This window comes from Mustelus asterias, chromosome 1 (genome assembly GCF_964213995.1).
Source record: "Mustelus asterias chromosome 1, sMusAst1.hap1.1, whole genome shotgun sequence".
Taxonomy (NCBI): domain Eukaryota; kingdom Metazoa; phylum Chordata; class Chondrichthyes; order Carcharhiniformes; family Triakidae; genus Mustelus; species Mustelus asterias.
In genome coordinates this window covers 114,070,019-114,089,356 of record NC_135801.1, presented here as the reverse complement: position 1 = coordinate 114,089,356, position 19,338 = coordinate 114,070,019, and the positions used below count along the sequence as shown (strand labels likewise).

The window sequence follows — 19,338 nt, the reverse complement described above, 5'->3', positions numbered from 1 at the left end:
GCCAGTGGGAGATAGGGGAACAGATATGTAGGCAGATTTTGGCATGGTGTAAAAGTAACAGGGTTGTTGTTGCGGGAGATTTTAACTTCCCCCATACTGACTGGGACTCACTTAGTCCTAGGGGCGTGGATGGGGCAGAGTTTGTAAGGAGCATCCAGGAGGGCTTATTGAAACAATATGTAGATAGTCCAATTAGGGAAGGTCCATACTGGACCTGGTATTGGGGAATGAACCTGGCCAGGTGGTCAACGTCTCAGTAGGTCAGTAGGGGAGCAGTTCGGGAACAGTGACCACAATTCAGTAAGCTTTAAGGTACTGATGGATAAAGATAAGTGTAGTCCTCAAGTTAAGGTGCTAAATTGGGGGAAAGCTAATTACAACAATATTAGGCAGGAACTGAAGAATGTAGATTGGGGGCAGATGTTTGAGGGCAAATCAACATCTGGCATGTGGGAAGCTTTCAAGTGTAAGTTGATAGGGATTCAGGACTGGCACATTCCTGTAAGGATGAAGGATAAGTATGGCAAGTTTTGGGAACTTTGGATAACGAGAGATATTGTGAACCTAGTCAAAGAGAAAAAGGAAGCATTTGTCAAGGCTAGGAGGCTGGGAACACACGAAGCAAGTGTGGAATATGAGGAAAGTAGGAAGAAATTTAAGCAAAGAGTAAGGAGGGCTAAAAGGGGTCACGAAAAGTCATTGGCCAGCAGGATTAAGGAAAATCCCAAGGCTTTTTATACATATATAAAGAGCAAGAGGGTAGCGAGGGAAGGGTTGGCCCACTCAAGGACAGGGGAGGGAATCTATGCGTGGAGCCAGAGGAAATGGGTGAGGTATTAAATAAGTACTTTGCATCAGTATTCACCAAAGAGAAGGACTTGGTGGATGATGAGTCTGGGAAAAGGTGTGTAGATAGTTTGAGTCAGGTTGAGATCAAAAAGGAGGAGGTATTGGGGTTCTTGAGAAACATTAAGGTAGACAAGTCCCCAGGGCCTGATGGAATGTTCCCCAGAACACAGAGAGGCAAGGGAGGAAATTGCTGGGATCTTGAGAGAAATCTTTGTATCCTCACTAGCTACAGGGGAGGTCGCAGAGGTTTGGAGATTAGCCAATGTTGTTCCTTTGTTTAAGAAGGTAGCAAGAATAATCAAGATAATTACAGGCCGGCGAGCCTTATGTCAGTGGTTGGGAAATTATTGGAGTGGATTCTTAGAGACAGGATTTACTCCCACTTGGAAATATGTGAACGTATTAGCGAGAGGCAACATGGTTTTGTGAAGAGGGGGTCATAGAATCATAGAAACCCTACAGTGCAGAAAGAGGCCATTTGGCCCATCGAGTCTGCACCGACCACAATCCCACCCAGGCCCTACCCCCATATCCCTACATATTTACCCGCTAATCCCTCTAACCTACGCACCTCAGGACACTAAGGGGCAATTTTAGCATGGCCAATCAACGTAACCCGCACATCTTTGGACTATGGGAGGAAACCAGAGCACCCGGAGGAAAGCCACGCAGGCATGAGGAGAATGTGCAAATTCCACACAGACAGTGATCGAAGCCGGGAATCGAACCCAGGTCCCTGGAGCTGTGAAGCAGCAGTGCTAACCACTGTGCTACCGTGCCGCCCTCACTAACTTCGTGTCTCACTAACTTGATCGAGTTTTTTGAGGAAGTGATGAAGATGATTGATGATGGTAAGGCAGTGGATGTTGTCTACATGAACTTCAGTAAGGCCTTTAACAAGGTCCCTCATGACAGACTGGTACAGAAGGTGACGTCGCATGGGATCAGAGGTGAGCTGGCAAGGCGGATACAGAACTGGCTCGATCATAGAAGACAGAGGGTAGCAGTGGAAGGATGCGTTTCTGAATGGAGGGCTGTGACAAGTGGTGTTCCTCAGGGATCAGTGCTGGGACCTTTGCTGTTTGTAATATATATAAATGATTTGGAGGAAAATGTAACTGATTTGATTAGTAAGTTTGCGGACGACACAAAGGTTGATGGATTTGCAGGTAGTGATGAGGACCGTCAGAGGATACAGCAAGATATAGATCAATTGGAGACTTGAGTGGAGAGATGGAGTTTAATCCAGACAAATGTGAGGTCTAATACAGATAGGAAATATACAGTAAATGGCAGAGCCCTTAAGAGTATTGATAGGCAGGGGGATCTGGGTACACAGGTCACTGCAAGTGGCAACACAGGTGGAGAAGGTAGTCAAGAAGGCATACGGCATGCTTGCCTTCATCGGCCGGGGTATTAAGTTTAAAAATTGGCAAGTCATGTTGCAGCTTTATAGAACCTTAGTTAGGCCGCACTTGGAATATAGTGTTCAATTCTGGCCGCCACACTACCAGAAGGATGTGGAGGCTTTGGAGAGGGTACAGAAAAGATTTACCAGGATGTTGCCTGGTATGGAGGGCATTAGCTATGAGGAGAGGTTGGAGAAACTTGGTTTGTTCTCACTGGAACGACGGAGGTTGTGGGGCGACCTGATAGAAGTCTACAAGATTGAGAGGCATCGACAGAGTGAATAGTCAGAAGCTTTTTCCCAGGGTGGAAGAGTCAATTACTCGGGGGCATAAGTTTAAGATGCGAGGGGCAAGGTTTAAAGGAGATGTACGAGGCAAGTTTTTTACACAGAGGATGGTGGGTGCTTGAACCCGCTGCCGGGGGAGGTAGTGAAAGCAGATACAGTAGTGACTTTTAAGGGACGTCTTGACAAATACATGAATAGGATGGGAATAGAGGGATATGGTTCCCGGAAGGGTAGGGGCTTTTAGTTCAGTTGGGCAGCATGGTCGGTGCAGGCTTGGAGGGCCGAAGGGTCTGTTCCTGTGCTGTATTTTTCTTTGTTCTTTGTTCTACTGATGACCATGAAACCATGGCCGATTGTCAGAAAAACCCATCTGGTTCACTAATGTCCTTTAGGGAAGGAAATCTACTGTCCTTACCTGGTCTGGCCTACATTTAAATCCAGAGCTACAGCAATGTGGTTGACTCTCAACTGCCCTCTAAGGACAACTAGGAATTGGGCAATAAATGCTGGGCAGCCAGTGATGCCCAGCTCCCACGAATGAATTTTTAAAAATGATCTCCACACCACTGCCTACCTCCAAAGTGGAAACATCTCTAAATCTATTCGATCAAACCCCTTCATAATTGTTCAACTCTCTGATAGGTCACCCCTCAGCCTTCTCTTTTCTATAGAAAGGAGTCATAGTCCATTTGATCTTTCCTGCTATTTATTACTTCTCAGCTCTAATATCATTGTTGCAAATCTTTTTGCACCTTCTCCAGTGCTTTTATATTCTTTGCAGAATATGGTGACCAGAGCTGCAAAAAGATGCAATTACATTGCTCGCTATAGTCAATATCACTGGTGGGCAACCTGTGGCCCGGGGCCACGTGCGGCCCATCTGCGTTCTGAGTGTGGCCCACAAGACATTTCGTTGACCATGCACAGGATTGCCAGATTCCACCGATTACCATCAGCGTAGTTTATTTCCCATCGGTATGACTGAAGTGATACGCATGTAAAGCAAGGGCAAGTGAAATGAGGTGTATACTGATTGCACACAACATTGGCTGTGAGAGCCATGCATCCGAAGTGTAAATATTTACTTAGTTTTTACTATTTGAAGTTGATGATAGTTATATTAAAATATAAATGATTAAGCATTTTCTGTAACTCATTATGAAATATTCGGCTGTATTAAATGTATTCAATCTTATTCAGGGGGTCATGGTTAGCGAACAAGCCTGATTTCAATCTTCTGGCCCACTGAGATGAAGGAGGGGCCACTCTTGCAACCCACCCACTAGCCTAAGTTGCCCATCACTGGCCTGTAGGCCACCAACTAGTGGAAAAGATGCAGGGCTAATTTCTAAGGAAATTACAGAAAGGTGCAAGAATTATATAATAGTTAAAATGGGGGACTTCAATTATCCAAATTTAGGCTGGAATTTGTTTCCAATCCAATGAGAAGGGAGGCACTGTTAGACCTGGTTCTTGGGAATGAGGTGGATCAAGTATCAGTTGGAGAACATTTAGGGAACAGTGATCATTGTATCATAAAGTTTAGACCGACAATGGAAAAAGACAAGGAACCATCCTGAGTAAGAATAATTAACTGGGGGAAAGAACGGATTTGGGCCAGATAAATTGAAATCAAAGGCTGTCAGGAAAAATGATAACTGAAAAATGGGCTGCCTTTAAAAAATAGATGGTTTGTGCACAGTCTAGGTATACTTCGATGAAGGGAAAAGGTAAGGGAAACAAATCAAGAGCTCCCTGAATGACAAAACATATAGTGATTAATGTGAAGCAGAAGAAGTGTGTTTATGACAGATGTCAGAAGGATAATACAGCTGCAAATCTGGCTGACTATAGTAGGTTCAGAGGGGAATTGAAAAAGCAAATAAGAGCAGGAAGGCGAGAGTTTGAAAAGAGACTAACAGCTAACATAAAAGGGAATCCAAGTAGGGAACAAAGAGTTAATTTATGCATGGAACTAGGGGGCATAGCTGTAGAAGTGAATGAATACCGTGGCCAGGAATTTCCCCAATATCGGCAAAGGCTGATGTCGGATGGAAAAAGCAGTGTTGAAGCCACTGATAGAAATGGTGGCTTTCTTCGCCATATAGTGTAGCACTTTGAAAAATACAGTTCACTTCACAGGTTCCACGACGTATCACTGGTGGGGATTCGCTCTGATTTGCTCGCCTTGCCAGCAACTTTTAGAAGCATGAGGATTGGGGCATTATTTTTAAAGGCTGCCCCAGTGCAAAGCAAGCAAACCACTTCACCCTGGAACTCCCCTGGGCACCCCCGACCCTATCCTGGTAATGTCACTACCTGGGTACTTCCCCAGCACTACCGGGGAGTGCACAGGCAGTGCCTGTGCAGTGTTAGAGGGTACCTGGGCAGTGCTCAAGCAGTGTCAGAAGTGAGTCTAGGCAGTACCCGGGCATGACCCTCTTCCTTCTGAGCGCTGCACTCACATAGCAAGTAGTTAGGATCTGGAATGCATGGTCTGAGAGTGTGGATGGAGGGAGGTTCAATCGAGGCATTGAAGAGGGAACTGTTATTACCTGAAAAGGGAAGAATGTTCAGGGCTATGGGGAGAAGGTGCGCGATTGGCACTAGTTGGATTGCTCCTTCAGGGAGCTGGCACAGACATGATGGACTGAATGATCACCTTTGTACTGTAACCATAATGTGATCCTGTGATATTCTGTTTGCTTTATAGATTGTTGCTTCAGACTGATTGTGCAAATTAATACCTCTACTGCTCTTGAAACTTCACCTTTAGCTATTTCAACACCGTTCATGGAAAATGCATCTGGTCCATGTTTTCATTTTGTTGCAAAACTTTACAATACTTATATTAAATGTGATTAATCCATGCACTTACATGTTAATTTTGAAGATCCCTGGTTGCCTCTTCAGATTTGCCTCCTTTTAACCAATGGGTATTGTTTTTCAACTTTGCCATGTGTATTGTGCTTCTGGATGTAAGCCATGAATGTTGCGGGATGTGGTGGCATAGTGCTAACACCACTGGATTAGTAATCTAGATGTCCCGGTTAATCCTTTGGGGATGGGTTTAAATCCCACCACGGCAGCTGATGAAATTGAAATTCAATTAATAAAGTTAGGAATTGAAAATTTTTCTCAGAAACTATCATCAATTGTTGTAAAAACTCAGCTGGTTCATCAATGTCCTTCAGGGAAGGAAATCTTCCACCCTTACCTGGTCTGGCCAAAATGTGACTCCAGATCCACAGCAATGTGACTTTTAACTGCCCTCTGAAATGGCTTGGCAATCCGCTCAGTTAAAGGACAATTAGGGTTGGGCAAAGAAAACTGCTGGCTTTGCCAATGATGCCCACATCCCCTGAAAGAATACATTAAAAAAAATAGAAATGTTAACTTTCTCAACCCCAATCCTGGGACATTGAATGGTCTCCAATTTCATTCTGTTCTCTGAGTGCTGCTTCCGATAATGTAGTTTGCATGAATTCCTTATCCATTCCAAATTTTACTTGAATGTGATTGCATAAAACTTTTGTAGCCATTTTTTCTAACTGAATTTTGTAAATACTCTTAGAAGTCTAAGTATAACATGGTAAAGCTTTTCACAGTCCCCTTGGACATCATCGCTTCAAAAATATCAGACGTTAATTCAGTGAGACCTTCACCTTTTGACTCAATACTTGTTGGTATTTGGTAGATTATTAACCTACAGATAATACTTTGTATAATTAGTTCAATTGTTTTATCCATTCGATATGTGAAACCCATGGTTCTTTCTTTGCCCTGCCCCATTTAAAAAAAAATGAGTGTCATGTTAGCTTGTTTCCAAATAATCAGCATTTTCCCCACTGTTCCTTCGCCCCTGTGGTGGCTGTCAGCTTCTCGCAAATTTTATACCTGACCCTTCTTTCCACGGAGTGAATATCACCAACCCTTCGGGGGCATCTGATTTGAGCACAATAAGGCTATCTCCTATTTATGCAGGAGCGTTAGTTCCATGTGGATCATAATCGATTATGGAGAGCATGCTGCTTGTGGCTCATCTAGTTAGATACTTAGAGAAAATAATCATTGGGTACATTAACTATGTTATCATAGCTTTGCTTGATTCTGACCCTCTCATTCACAAATTAACTTTCAGATAGGAATTAGTGGATAATGATTAAAATTAATAAAATAAATTGGGGGGAGATGGAGGTAGGGGTGTTGGGGGAGGAGATAAGGGGTAGGGATGTTTGGGGGGGGGGAGGGGTAGGGATGTTTGGGGGGGGGGGTTGGGAGGGGGGTAAAGAGAATAGGTCATAGCATCATTGTTCTCCAAGCACCCTTTGCATAATGTGTGCTGCAGTATTTTTCCAGCAATGCACGAACAATAATTTGTTCAGTTACTTTATTTAATGGAATAAATTGCTTTGCCCAGAATGTTAAGATAATTCAGGGAAGAAGATTAAAAGGACAGCATTGTTGTGATTGCAAATTACATTGCATAGTTTTTAAGGTCAGTCATAATTTTAGTTTTGGCAGTTCGAACCAAAGCCTTCAGTATAAAAAAGCCGGGTCCCGCATAATCCTGTAATTATTTACGTACCAGAAGTCACCCATTAAAAGCAAATGTATTCATTAAAATAGTGGGAATTATCTAATTAAAATGCGGGGGATGCACGCAGCCAGCATTTTGCAGAGCTGACCTTGAGATTTACAAACATCCCCCCTTTTGCAAACTGTGAGTGACTGGGGACCATGGACAACAGGAGCAGAGGCGGCCGCCTGGCACCGCCCCCCCCGCACACCGATTGGCTGAGTGACAGGCGGCTGGGCGCTCTGATTGGGTGTTGCGGGTGTCAATCAGAGAGCCGCTGCTTCCTGCCGAGCTGTCAGGAGGATCCCGGTGATCGGGAGCTTGGACACTGGGCCCGGGGGCTGGCACAGCGGGGGAGACACACCGCCATCATGCATTTAAAGCGAATAACACGGCGAGCGAGCAGGGGCTGTCGCTGGCAGGCCAGGAGCTGTTAATATTCGGCGTGAGGGGCCGGCTGGACAGTTAATGGGCCTGGAGAGAGCACAGCCCGGCTCCGGCGCTTTGTTTACCTCAGTGTGGCCGCCTGGCAGACTCCCTGGGCCCGGCCCAGCTTCCAGCGCCCACTCCCGGCGAAGCCTCCTCCTCCTCACTGCCCATCCTCTCCCTCACTACCCCCCCCCCCCCTCCCCTCCCCTCCCCGGTTTATAATATTTTCATGAAGATGGCGCAGGAACCACAGGCTGCAAACTAATGACTGTCAGAAACATCGCTTCAATTTGTAATATGGTGAGTAAAGAGCTGGGGACGTTTCCAGGGTCTGTTTCGGTTTGCTTTGACGGTTGAAGATCAATGGCCATCTAATCCGGGCAGAATGCGGATTTAAGAAATCTCACTCAACTGTCCCAGGGCTGCATTGAAGTTCTGTGCCACTATGTTTCCATTCTGTAAAATTCATCTGGGATTTAAAAATCGACACCTACACAATGAATAGTTCAGTCCCGGTGCTACATTTTTATCCACGTCTCGATGTAGTGGCATATCGTGAACCGGAGTGTGAAAATTGCAGATGAATTCTAAAATGAAACTTCCTTTTAAAGCACTTGCACACAAGTAGAAATGATCTTTTTCACAGAACATGCACTGCTTTGAAATCATTGAGTTGCAGCATCCGCATAATGGTGTATTGTGTTTGGAGAATTAACTTTTGGAAATTTGTTGCATCACGTTATTTACCCGTTATTTTGTGTAAGAGTACTTGCAGAGAGAAATGTTAGCTACTTAAGGAACTATCGTGAGATTGCAGGTGTATCTCAATAGAAAACTGTTTATTTGTCACCCTTGAAGCGGTTTATATTAGAACTTAATCGCCTTCTAAGGAAAACAATTATTGAAGTGGTTTTAAGGGACCCTTGCGAGCCATCCCTGGATACTACATTATGCTTAAACAACTGGAATAGACTTCTAGTAAGTGTTTCAGAGGCAAAAAAGGGGTCATTTAAGAAACAATCAGATGCTGCACATGGAAAGCTTTAAGCTCTTTCTCGAGAAATGAATTATAAATTGGTTTGCCCACTCAAACTGATAATGGATGCAGTTTATCCTGTATTAATAGTAACTTCTCTTGGATGAGGCAAGGGCACTTATTTATTTTGTCATTAGGCTTGTGCCAGTTTAGAATAGGAAGATGGGAGAAATGGCCATTCCCACCTGTTTTATGACTGGGAAGGATAAGATTTCTTTTTTGCTTCAAAACCGAAGTGTAGGGAAATTCAGATTTTCTGTTACTAGGACAAATTAAAGAAATCTCTGGGGAATGGTTAGCGCCTCAACTACATTATTTATTTAGACATTTAACTTTACAGCATAGAATTAAATTGGCAATATTTTAATTGTATATTTGCAGAGCTGATATCTCTTTGTGCCTGATTTCTGGCTTTTTGGCAGGAATGGGTGACAAAGAGCAGTACTGTATTCACACAAGCTATGTTTTTGATAAGTCCTGTTTCAAAACATATTTATAAATGGATAACAGTAGTATTGTTTACTGCGCATCATATTTTTTCACTCACAAGATGAAAGCTCATGACTGAGTATTTTTTCAGCAGGATTAAAAACTGCCGTTTTAAAAAAAATAAATTAGACATTTTCGGGATGCTCAGTGTGTCTAAGGAAAGAAAATTTGAGAGAATCTATCACAAAACAAAGAAAGTAAGCTAATCTTTTGTTTAAATTGGAGTGCCATTGCTATTCATTTTCAGTTAAAATTCAATGAAATATTTATTTCTGAAAATGTTAAAATTCCTTAATACCTGCCAGAATAAACACCTGGAAAACAGCTATGTTCATGGCTAGATTTCATGGCTGGTATAAATGTTTAATCTGAAAATGTGAATGGTAAATTGGAGGTCACAAGCTTGGTTAATGTTTGGTTACAGGTTGTATGCTTGTTCTACAACTATCTGGTATTGTATAACTGATTCAAGTTGGCAAAATGTAAATTTAAGAATGTGGCAGGAAATTGTTAACAAGAGTGGTCAACATTGCTTTGTCTCCACTAGATATAGTGGAGACAAAACCCAAGAAGCAATGGACTATTGCACTGTGAAGATTTGTGATCTTTCTAGATGAATTAATTTAGATGGGTCTGAACTGCTTTCCTCATCTGTAACCCATAAGCATTTATTGTACAGTTGTTTGATAAAAGATAACCATAACTAAATAAGTAAGGAGTTGATGTACTGTGACTTAAAAAAGAAGTCCAAAGGAGGTCAGTGGTATATGAGCCCCGTGTGATATTTGTTTTTGTAAATTATCTTCCACTTACGAGTTTTGTGCGTATTTCTGAGCTTTATTGAAAATGGCTGCTTTGTTTTTATTATTTGTGTGACGCTTACATTGACATGAGCAAGTCTGTGCTTCACCTGAGCTTTTGGATTATTCGTTACTTTGGTTATGTAAGTTTCCAGACATGTGATCATTCAGGCATAAAATGGACAAGTGTGGAGGAATGTTGTAAATTATTGGCCAAGATTATAAGCAAAAAAAGTTTCTGTTACACAGTGAATCAGGCTGAGAGCAAGAACATGCACTTATTGCAACATCTTGTTTAAAAATGCAGACGTTTTGCTGCATCAGATTTATTCTATAAAGTGGGCATATAAAATTTTTGAATTTTATTTTGCTGAACTGGTGGTTAATCGTTTCAACCCCTGTATTTCAATTGGCACTATAAATGTTGTTGCATTGTAAAACCATGGTCCACATGAAATTCGTGGCCTTCGCAATGCAGTGATTACACATATAGCTAACACTAAATGTCACCTCTTCTGATTGGACTGTTAGATAATTCGAGCCCATAAATACAGAATAGATTTCGTGACTGCCACGCTGTGTGCTTCAATTAAAATATAGTCTTTTTAAAAAATGACAATCAACACTTCAGTTAGGTTGTGGCTGTTAACTGAGGAACTGTTGAGTTTAATTTACAATTCTGTGGAACTCTCAGCTTTATTTCTCTGGTAAGCAAAGCGTTTTTGACTACATTTCAGTTTGCTGCTCCAAGATAGTAATAAATAAGTTAACTAATAGTCTTTTAGATCTACAGTACAAATATTAAAAGCTAGCATAACTTTCCCCTGATGATATGCCCGCGTTGAGTCTTTGCTTCCAACACGCAGCATTAAAAAGTGGCCTTTACTGATGATTTAAAGATCTCTCTCTTTCACTGTACTCCTCAAACTTGCAATCGCTTGTCACTTAGAAATCTTTTCCAGTTGCCCCTTCTTTTTCATTGATGTTACTCTGACATGTGAAATGTGTCACCTCACAGTTACTGTTATGGAGGCTGCTTTTTTTTTATATGCTTGCAGATCTCCCCAATTTGTAACCTGTGTTGATCTATAGGTCAAGACTCCTGTTATAATTCATGATCGTGAGAATTGAAATTAAGAATGCCTTACAAGCTGGCATCACAAGGCCTTAATTGCTGGGACCAGTCTGTCAGGGTTTTCCGGAAAGCCTGCACAAAGCGGCTCCCTACTGTATTCACAATTACTACAGTTTGTGAATGCAGGTCTTTGAATGAGTCACAATAGAGCTGCAAAATTGGCAGAAATCATCCACAAAAGAGGCTTAAATACTTAATTCGGGTAAATATGTGGCTCTACTGCACTCAGAACAGTAAGGTGCACTTTACTTAGTAATTTTTGCTGAAAACTATCAATGTGGGTTCAGAGAAAGGTAGCTGAGTGTTTTTCATTTTGGTAAGTTCTGGCTGCACTTCTCAGTTATCCCATCAGCAGACTCGGCATCTCCATTTCATTCAGTTATTGTTCCTCTTTTACAGTACCTGCTTTGTGTAATTGAGATTTCAAAATGTTTGAACTCTCTCCAATACTAGTTGCACAAAGATCTGAGTAACTTTGAACACCAAGGCAAAAAATAGAGCTTAAGTTTTGTACTAAAACTAAAATCACAATTGAGAAGTAATTGTGCTGCTCGTTTAAAAAACATTGAGTATCATCTTTTAGTATTTACAAAAAAGACATCTCGTTTGCTCATTATTAACTAGATTATGGATTTGTTGATACAGATATAATAATTAGATTCAGCAAATAACTTTCTAAATTACCTTTTACAAGGTGGTATGAGGAAAGTAGACCAATTCAATGGAAGGGCATTTTACAGATTAATTTATATAAATGCAGCAGATTAAATATTATACAGAGATCAAGGCTGGAATTCTCCCATCGTGCCCGCTATGGGAATTGTAGCCAGCCAGGGGGAGGGAGGTGGGGATTGTAGCCGGTGGGGGGGCGGGCGGGGGCAGACAATCGGGTTTTGAGGCGAGCGCAGCTGGAAAATCCTGCCCCAGTTGTCTATGCTGTGGGATCATGTACATCAGGAAGAAATGAACAGAAGGTTATGCTGATGAAGTTAGATGGAAAGGGTTTTTGGAGGGGCTCTTGTTGAGCATAAATACTGGGAGGGGCCAGTTGGTTCGAATGACTAGATCGTGCTCTGCATTTGATGTATAATATCACTTCCTAGAACTATGTTTCAATACCAGTGGAAACTATTTTGGGATGAGGGAATGATTGCACTATCCTCTTTCAAGGTCCATCCTCAGTCTCTAATTTTTCCAAAGATTTAATCCTAGAAATCTTTCCTTGCAGTATGCACATATTTGACTTGGGTACCAATATATGAGGGGTGTCTTTAAGTAAGCAGAAAGCTTATTTTTCCTCAGAGGTGAGGATTCCAGGATACCACCCCATGTGTAGGTAGGTGAGCTGGGCACCATGCACCCTGCGCAAAATGTTGGGGAGTGAACACACCTTAATTTGTCTGGTTTGCACCACTTTAATTTTTTGGGTGATGGCTCTTTAATTAGGATGAGGTGGGAGTTCCGTTTGTCCAGGTCTCTGGCCTCTATGTCACACCTCGGTCAGTGGTCACTGCTAGTAATATACAAGGCTTGGGCATGAGGAGCCATGGATGCCCCTGAACCCAGATAAGTCAAGGATCTCTTTGGGGCTGGGTTGGTCTGGGGGGAGGAGTGGGGTAGCCTTTGATTGGCACGGATCCCAGGAAGGAGGCATCCTCCGCCTCCCTCCACCGCTTCCCCTTCATAGATTTAAGCCTGCTGGTCTGCACAAGAGGCTTCTCCTGCTGCCCATTAAATTGGAATGACAGTGGGATGAAGCCATTAACCGAATATTAATTGCCTGCTTAAGGGTCTCAAGTGGGCCGCCGGCCTACTCGACACCTACTTGCCACCTGTAAAATCATGATGGGATGGGCTGGTGATTGGTATGTCACTGTTGACACAGTTCTCACAGGTACAGCTGCCTGTCCCGCCCCCAAAATGGCCCATGAAATGCAGTCGCATGTGTACAGGGCATTGTACTTGCTTGCTGATTAGGGGAAATTATCTCTGGCGAAATCTCTAAAATGTGGAATAATGGGCTGTAATTTCCAAGCTTGATTCCAAACTTGATTTTGTGTCTCTGTGCCCTGTTTGAGAGCAGATTTCCACTCCATCTGACGAAGGAGCAGCGCTCCGAAAGCTGGTGGCGTTTGCTACCAAATAAAATGTTAGACTTTAACCTGGTGTTGTTAGACTCCTTACTGTATTTCCAATAATTTGCCCTGTGCTGGGTACCATCCGAAAATGCGATTTTAAATCTCAAATTTTGGATGTACCAATAGTTACTCGGAAACCTCTTCTAACTTCTGGGTAACCACTGTAAAGAACCAGACCAATGACCCACTCCTGATTGCTCCCCAACACCCACCAAAGGTCTCCTGACCACCAGGGTCACTTCCTCTTACCCCCAATATTCCCCCACCCACCATGCGATTCCCTTCCCCAAGCTTGACTCTCTTCTCTGACCCAATCCCTATACCACTCTCAGGAAGTTACTAATGTATGCCTTCTGAATTTTGATGTTTGCAAAATGAATAGTTTATTACTTCCATTAATCCACTCCATTCCCAACTAATTATCCAAGCTTGCACTAAGATTTTGATACCTATCTGTGGATATTTATTCAGTTCTTTAATATGACTTTAATTTTGAGTCATCTGATCAGTATCCAGTTGTTGTCAGTCTCCTTACTGATGTTGTTATCCAGATTTTACACTTTTTTAAACATTATTTGTAAAGTTGCATGTTAAGCCTTTTCAATGTAACAAGTTTTTAAATTACTGATTTTTGTCCCTGTGCATCTCTGCTAGCTTATTTTCCACTGACCCCAGAAAGCTTTTTGGTGCCTTGGTGTAATACAATTCCTTCAATCTTGGACACTTCCTGGTACTCTTTCCAAGTGTTTGCTCTTGATGTTTGGCTGTAGAGACTTGTTTGGATTCTGTCCCCTTCAACCCTCCCCCAGGTTCTGATGTCATTCGCAGTGTCCCTATTCCCCTGGTTGTTATTCGCTAAATCTGTGCAAATAATGATTGAACCCAAGACCTTCCTGGTCTTTCTGGTTCAACTACTTTCTGGCTTGAGCAGCTGGATTGTATTACTGTGGTCTCATTGATGAAAAACATAATCTAGTTGCATTAAAATGATATTCCTTCCTGGTTTGCAATGTATTCAGTCTTGTAATAGGTATGCTGGTGAAACACTGAGTCCTCACTTGTTCAAATTCTGCCTTTCTACGTTGTACATATCTACTGGAATAAAATAAATGTGTTTTGCCCAAAGTAGTCAAATCATCCATGTTTTTGTATTTTGAAGTAGTCCTGTGGCAAAAGAACCTTTTTGGTGAAAGGTTATCAACCTGAAACATTAATTCTGTTTCTCTCTCCACAGATGCTGCCTGAGTATTTCCAGCACTTTCCGATTTTGTTTTTGTTTCAGATTTGCAGTTTCTAATCCATATATCCTCCTATTCCTTTCTTCCTCATGTTTATCCAGCTTCCGCTTAAATGTATCTATGCTACACTCCTAAGCTATTCTTTGTGGTACTGAGTTCTACATTCTATCATTCGTGCTAAAGAAATATCAAATTAGAATTACCAGTGATCTTACATTTATGATTCTTAATTTAGTTTTCCCATCAAGTGGAAACATTTGTCTTTCTTTGAGATAAAAGATTTAATATGGGACTAAAGCTGAAAATTTAGTTTCTGTTTGTAGCAATCGTTGTATTCTAGCCTGCAGTAAGTTTGTGTGGTACTGTTTCTTGCTGCACCAATGCACAGTACAATGGAGTAACAAGCTGAAGGTTTGATTTTTCGCAATGCCACTGATCTCAGCTGCGTTGCTATGGCTCGGTGTTGACCAGAGACACAGAAATTCCTTGGTTTGGAAGAATGGGATTCATTATGGCTGCCTTACAAAGATGCTATCTGTGGCCAGGAAACAAGTCATCAATTTGTTTTCCAGACTACTTTGCAAAACAAATGTGTGCTAAACAAATATGATTTGATTTATTATTGTCACATGTATTAGTATACAGTGAAAAGTATTGTTTCTTGCACGCTATAAAGACAAAGCATACCGTTCATAGAGAAGGAAACGAGAGTGCAGAATGTAGTGTTACAGTCATAGCTCGGGTGCAGAGAAAAATCAACTTAATGCAAGGTAGGTCCACTCAAAAGTCTGATGGTAGTAGGGAAGAAGCGCTTCTTGAGTTGGCAGGTACGTGACCTCAGACTTTTGCATCTTTTTACCGATGAAAGAAGGTGGAAGAGAGAATGTCCGTGGGGTCCTTAATTATACTAGCTGCTTTTTCGAGGCAGCGGGAAGTGTAGACAGAGCCAATGGATGGAAGACTGATTTGCGTGATGGGTTGAGCTATGTTCATGACCTTTTATAGTTTCTTGCGGTCTTGGGCAGAGCAGGAGCCATACCAAGCTGTGATACAACCAAAAAGAATATCATTTTGGGGAGCTGATAATTTAAACTAAACCTCACATGAGATTTATATACAAAGCTGGTGTTTGATGCTTCACAGGCATATTTCAGTCTTAGTTTGTATCACAGGTTTTAAATTCTTTTATTTGGGAAGCTTGTTGGTAGGATTGAAAGATGTGTCTTGGCCAGACAGTAGATGATTGATTAAGAGGCCAGAGTTGGAGGAATGCAGATTTTTTTTTAGGAGGGTTGTAGGGTTAGAGGAGGTTACAGACGTGGGCAAGGCAATAGAAGGTTTGAACGTTAGTATGAGAATTTTAAAATGGAGCTGTTGGACAGGAATGTAGATCAGCCAACCCTGGGATGCCTTGATGTTTTAAAAAAATATGTTCATGGGATGTGGGCATCGCTGGTGAGGCCAGCATTTGTTACCCATCCTTAATGGCCTTCATGAAGATGATGGTGAGAGATGCTTTCTTGAATTGTACGTATGCCTATAGTGCTGTTAGGGAGTTCCAGGGTTTTGACCAGGCAACAGTGAAGGGCTGGCAATGTTATTCCAAGTCAGGATGTGTGTGACTTGGAGGGCACCGTGCAGGTGCTGGTGTTCCAATGCATCTGCTCTTTCTTTTGGTAGAAGACGTCACAGGTTTGGAAGATGCTGTTGAAGGAACTTTGGTGTGTTGCTGCAGTATATCTTATAGATGGGACACACTGCTGCCACTTTGCCTCAGTTGTGGATAGAATGAATGTTGAAGGCAGTGGATGGGGTGCAGATTATGGGGTTCCACATTGGCCAGTGTTGTATCTGTACTGGAACAGCTTGATTAGGAGCATGGCTAGTTCTGGAGTACAAGTCTTCAATACCATAGTTAGGATGTTATTGGGATGCTTTAGGTTGCCATACAACATCCAGTTCCTTCAGCTGTTTCTTGATATCACATGGAGTGATTCAAATTAGCTGAAAACTGGTATCGGCGAATGCTGGGAAACTCAGGAGGAGGCCGAGTTGGATCATCCACTTGGAACCATCTTTAGCCAGAAATCCAAATCGAATCATTCAGATTTACAGCATAGAAACAGGCCCTTCGGCCCAACTTGTCCATGCTGCCCCTTTTATAACCACTAAGCTAGTCTCAATTGCCCGCATATGGCCCATATCCCTCTATACCAATCTTATCCATGTAACTGTCTAAACGCTTTTTAAAAGACAAAATTGTACCCGCCTCTACTACTACCTCTGGCAGCTTGTTCCAGACACTCACCACCCTCTGTGTGGAAAAAATTGCCCCTCTGGACCCTTTTGTATCTCTCCCCTCTCACCTTAAACCTATGCCCTCTAGTTTTAGACTCCCCTACCTTTGGGAAAAGATATTGACTAGCTGATCTGTGCCCCTCGTTATTTTATAGACCTCCTAGAAGATCACCCCTAAGCCTCCTATGCTCCAGGGGAAAGTAGTCCCAGTCTATCCAGTCTCTCCTTATAACTCAAACCATCAAATGTTTCACCCTTGTCTTTTGCACTGATGTGCTGGGCTCCCTCATCATTGAGTGGCGGATTTTCTTGGGGGCCCCATCCTGTGACTAATTGTTTAATTGCCCACCACCATTTGCAATTTGACCAGGAGGCCACTGTTTTCGTTACCTCTAGACATGACTATACCATAAATGAGTAACAGAGGGGCTGATGTTCATACTTCATGCTGGCATTCTTTTTCTCTCTTCCAGCAAGAAAACTTGCTATTTTTAAAAAAATGTCCTTGATTTTTAATCAGTGATGTTGAAGGCAATGTATGACATTATTTGTCAATGCAGACCAATTAAAATCTAATACTAGTTTTGAGTAAGTCTTAAACCAAATATCTAGAGTTAGCTGAATGTTGTATTTTCTGCATTGTTTTAGTTATCTAAGAAGACACCGTTCAGATCGGAATCAATTACTTATTGCTGCAGGCCTCCTTTTCTTTGTTTGCCCTCAGCAATGCACAATTCACGTTTTAAAATCTGATATTTTTATCTCAGTAATTTTCCTTGAAGTAGGCAATAACAAAGCAAGGTAAGAATTGAGAAAAATAAGATAAATGTAACACATTACAATTTCATACTGTAGCCAATAGCAGAGTACTAAAGGAAATCTTGTTGGATTTGCAAAAATAAGAATCTATTGAGAAAAGTCTAATTTGAAAGTATTTCGATATTGACCAATTTTTGTTGTAGTGAAATTTGGAAAGACAGCTGGGAACAGGTTCTCATTGCATTTTTAAAGACATGACAAATTGGCCTCCTTGAAACACTGTTGTCCTTATGGTGATGGTGCCCCTACCTTTATGCTGGGCAGGAAATTCAAGGATGCAGCCGCAGTGATCATGAAGCAGTGAAACATATCTGTTTGGAATGAGTTTTGCTTAATGAAAACTAAACACTAGTGACTCTGACCCTGTGAAGACAGTTGTAATGACTTCATTCCTAGTATAACTGATTCTTTGCAGACCAAGAATCAACCCTGAGATCTTATTTTATATGACCCAGCTATTAAGGATGGTCATTATTTAGGCCTAATGAGTGGCCACTAACTAGAGTGTGTTGCCAGAAGATTGTGTGACATCGCTGGCGAGGGTGGGGAAGACCGAGATCACGACCTCGCCGATGAGGTCTGTGACTCCCAGATCTTGAACCCCTGCTGGCGTTTGCACAGATGCGAATGTGGGCTCAACATCCTGCCCAAAGAGTCTCTGTAAGAGAATGTGAAGTTATGTACTTTGGTAGGAAGAATAAAGGGGCTAAATATTAATTAAATGGAGAAAGACTGCAGAAAGCTGCAGCACAGAGGTATTTGGGAGTCCTCGTGCATAAATCACAAAAAGCTAACATGTAAGTTCAGCAGGTAATAGGGAAGACCAATGGAGTGCGGCCTTTATTTGAAAAGTTATGGACTATAACTGTAAAGAAATTTTGCTAAAACAATGCACTTGTTACACTACACCAGGAATACTGTGAACAATTTGGTCCTGTTATCAAAGGAAAGATATACTGACATTGGAGGCAGTCCAGAGAGAGTTCACTAGGTTGATCCCAGGTATGAAGAGATTTTCTAATGAAGAGAGGTTGAGTAGGGCCAGTAATCGCTAGAGTTTAGAAGAATGAGAGATGACCTTATTGAAACACAAAGGATTCTCGGCGGCTTGAAAAAGTGGATGCTGAGAGATTGTTTTCCACTAATGGCAGAGTTCAGGATCAGAGGACATAATCTCAGAGTAAGGGGTCACCCATTCAAGATATAGATGAGGAGGAATTTATTCTCTCTGTGGAATTCTTTTCTGTAGAGACTGGGTAATTAATGTTCACGGCTGAGATAGGTTTTTAATCAGTAAGGGAATCCAGGGTTATGGGGTTAAGGTGGGAAAGTGAAATTGAGCATGATCGTATCAGATCAGTTATGATCTCATTGAATAGTGGAATAGACCTGATTTTGGCCGAATGGCTAACTTCTGCTCCTGCGTCTTATTGTCTTGTCCATGCTTTTTTTTCTCGATTATCGTAACAAGGGGCAGAAGTAAGCAAAATTTACTATATTAGAAGGAAACTATTTCCACATTTTTGTATTATCTGAGGTTCTTTTTATTTAGCATATGTTTTTCCTTTTCTGTTGAAGTTGTTCTATGACCTGTTCGTATGTACATTATTCACACCTCTGTCTTCATATCCCACTTCAACCTGTTCTCGAATGCATGTGAATACTGAGTATCTCCAAGGAGTAAAACATATTTCATACAGATGCAGATTTTTGTATTAGTCAAGATCTGCTGTGCAATATATTACAAAAAAAGTTGAACTATATATTTAAGTAATAAAAATCAAAATTGGAAGAAATATTGACTCACAAAATGGTGGTTGAGCTTTTCATTT

The 19,338-nt window shown here is 41.8% G+C and overlaps 1 protein-coding gene and 1 long non-coding RNA gene across 6 annotated transcripts in view; one reads left to right on the top strand and one right to left on the bottom strand.

Moving 5' to 3' along the window:
* The window catches only part of LOC144496491 (uncharacterized), a 52,054-nt gene extending 44,336 nt beyond the window's left edge, over positions 1–7,718 (bottom strand). The window contains exons 1-3 of the long non-coding RNA XR_013498416.1: positions 7,637–7,718; positions 5,763–5,906; positions 5,424–5,634 (exon numbers count right to left, since the gene is read on the bottom strand). This is a non-coding gene — a long non-coding RNA (uncharacterized LOC144496491). The remainder of the gene's footprint in view (positions 1–5,423; positions 5,635–5,762; positions 5,907–7,636) is intronic.
* usp46 (ubiquitin specific peptidase 46) overlaps positions 7,373–19,338 on the top strand; it is a 67,474-nt gene continuing 55,508 nt past the window's right edge. For 2 of the 5 annotated variants that reach the window (XM_078217198.1, XM_078217203.1), the window contains exon 1: positions 7,433–7,853. In XM_078217198.1, coding sequence (XP_078073324.1) covers positions 7,818–7,853 — 36 coding nt within the window. In that variant the 5' untranslated portion in view covers positions 7,433–7,817. Of the gene's footprint in view, positions 7,854–19,338 lie in introns of all 5 variants that reach the window. The other 3 variants (XM_078217201.1, XM_078217200.1, XM_078217199.1) reach the window with 3 other exon arrangements.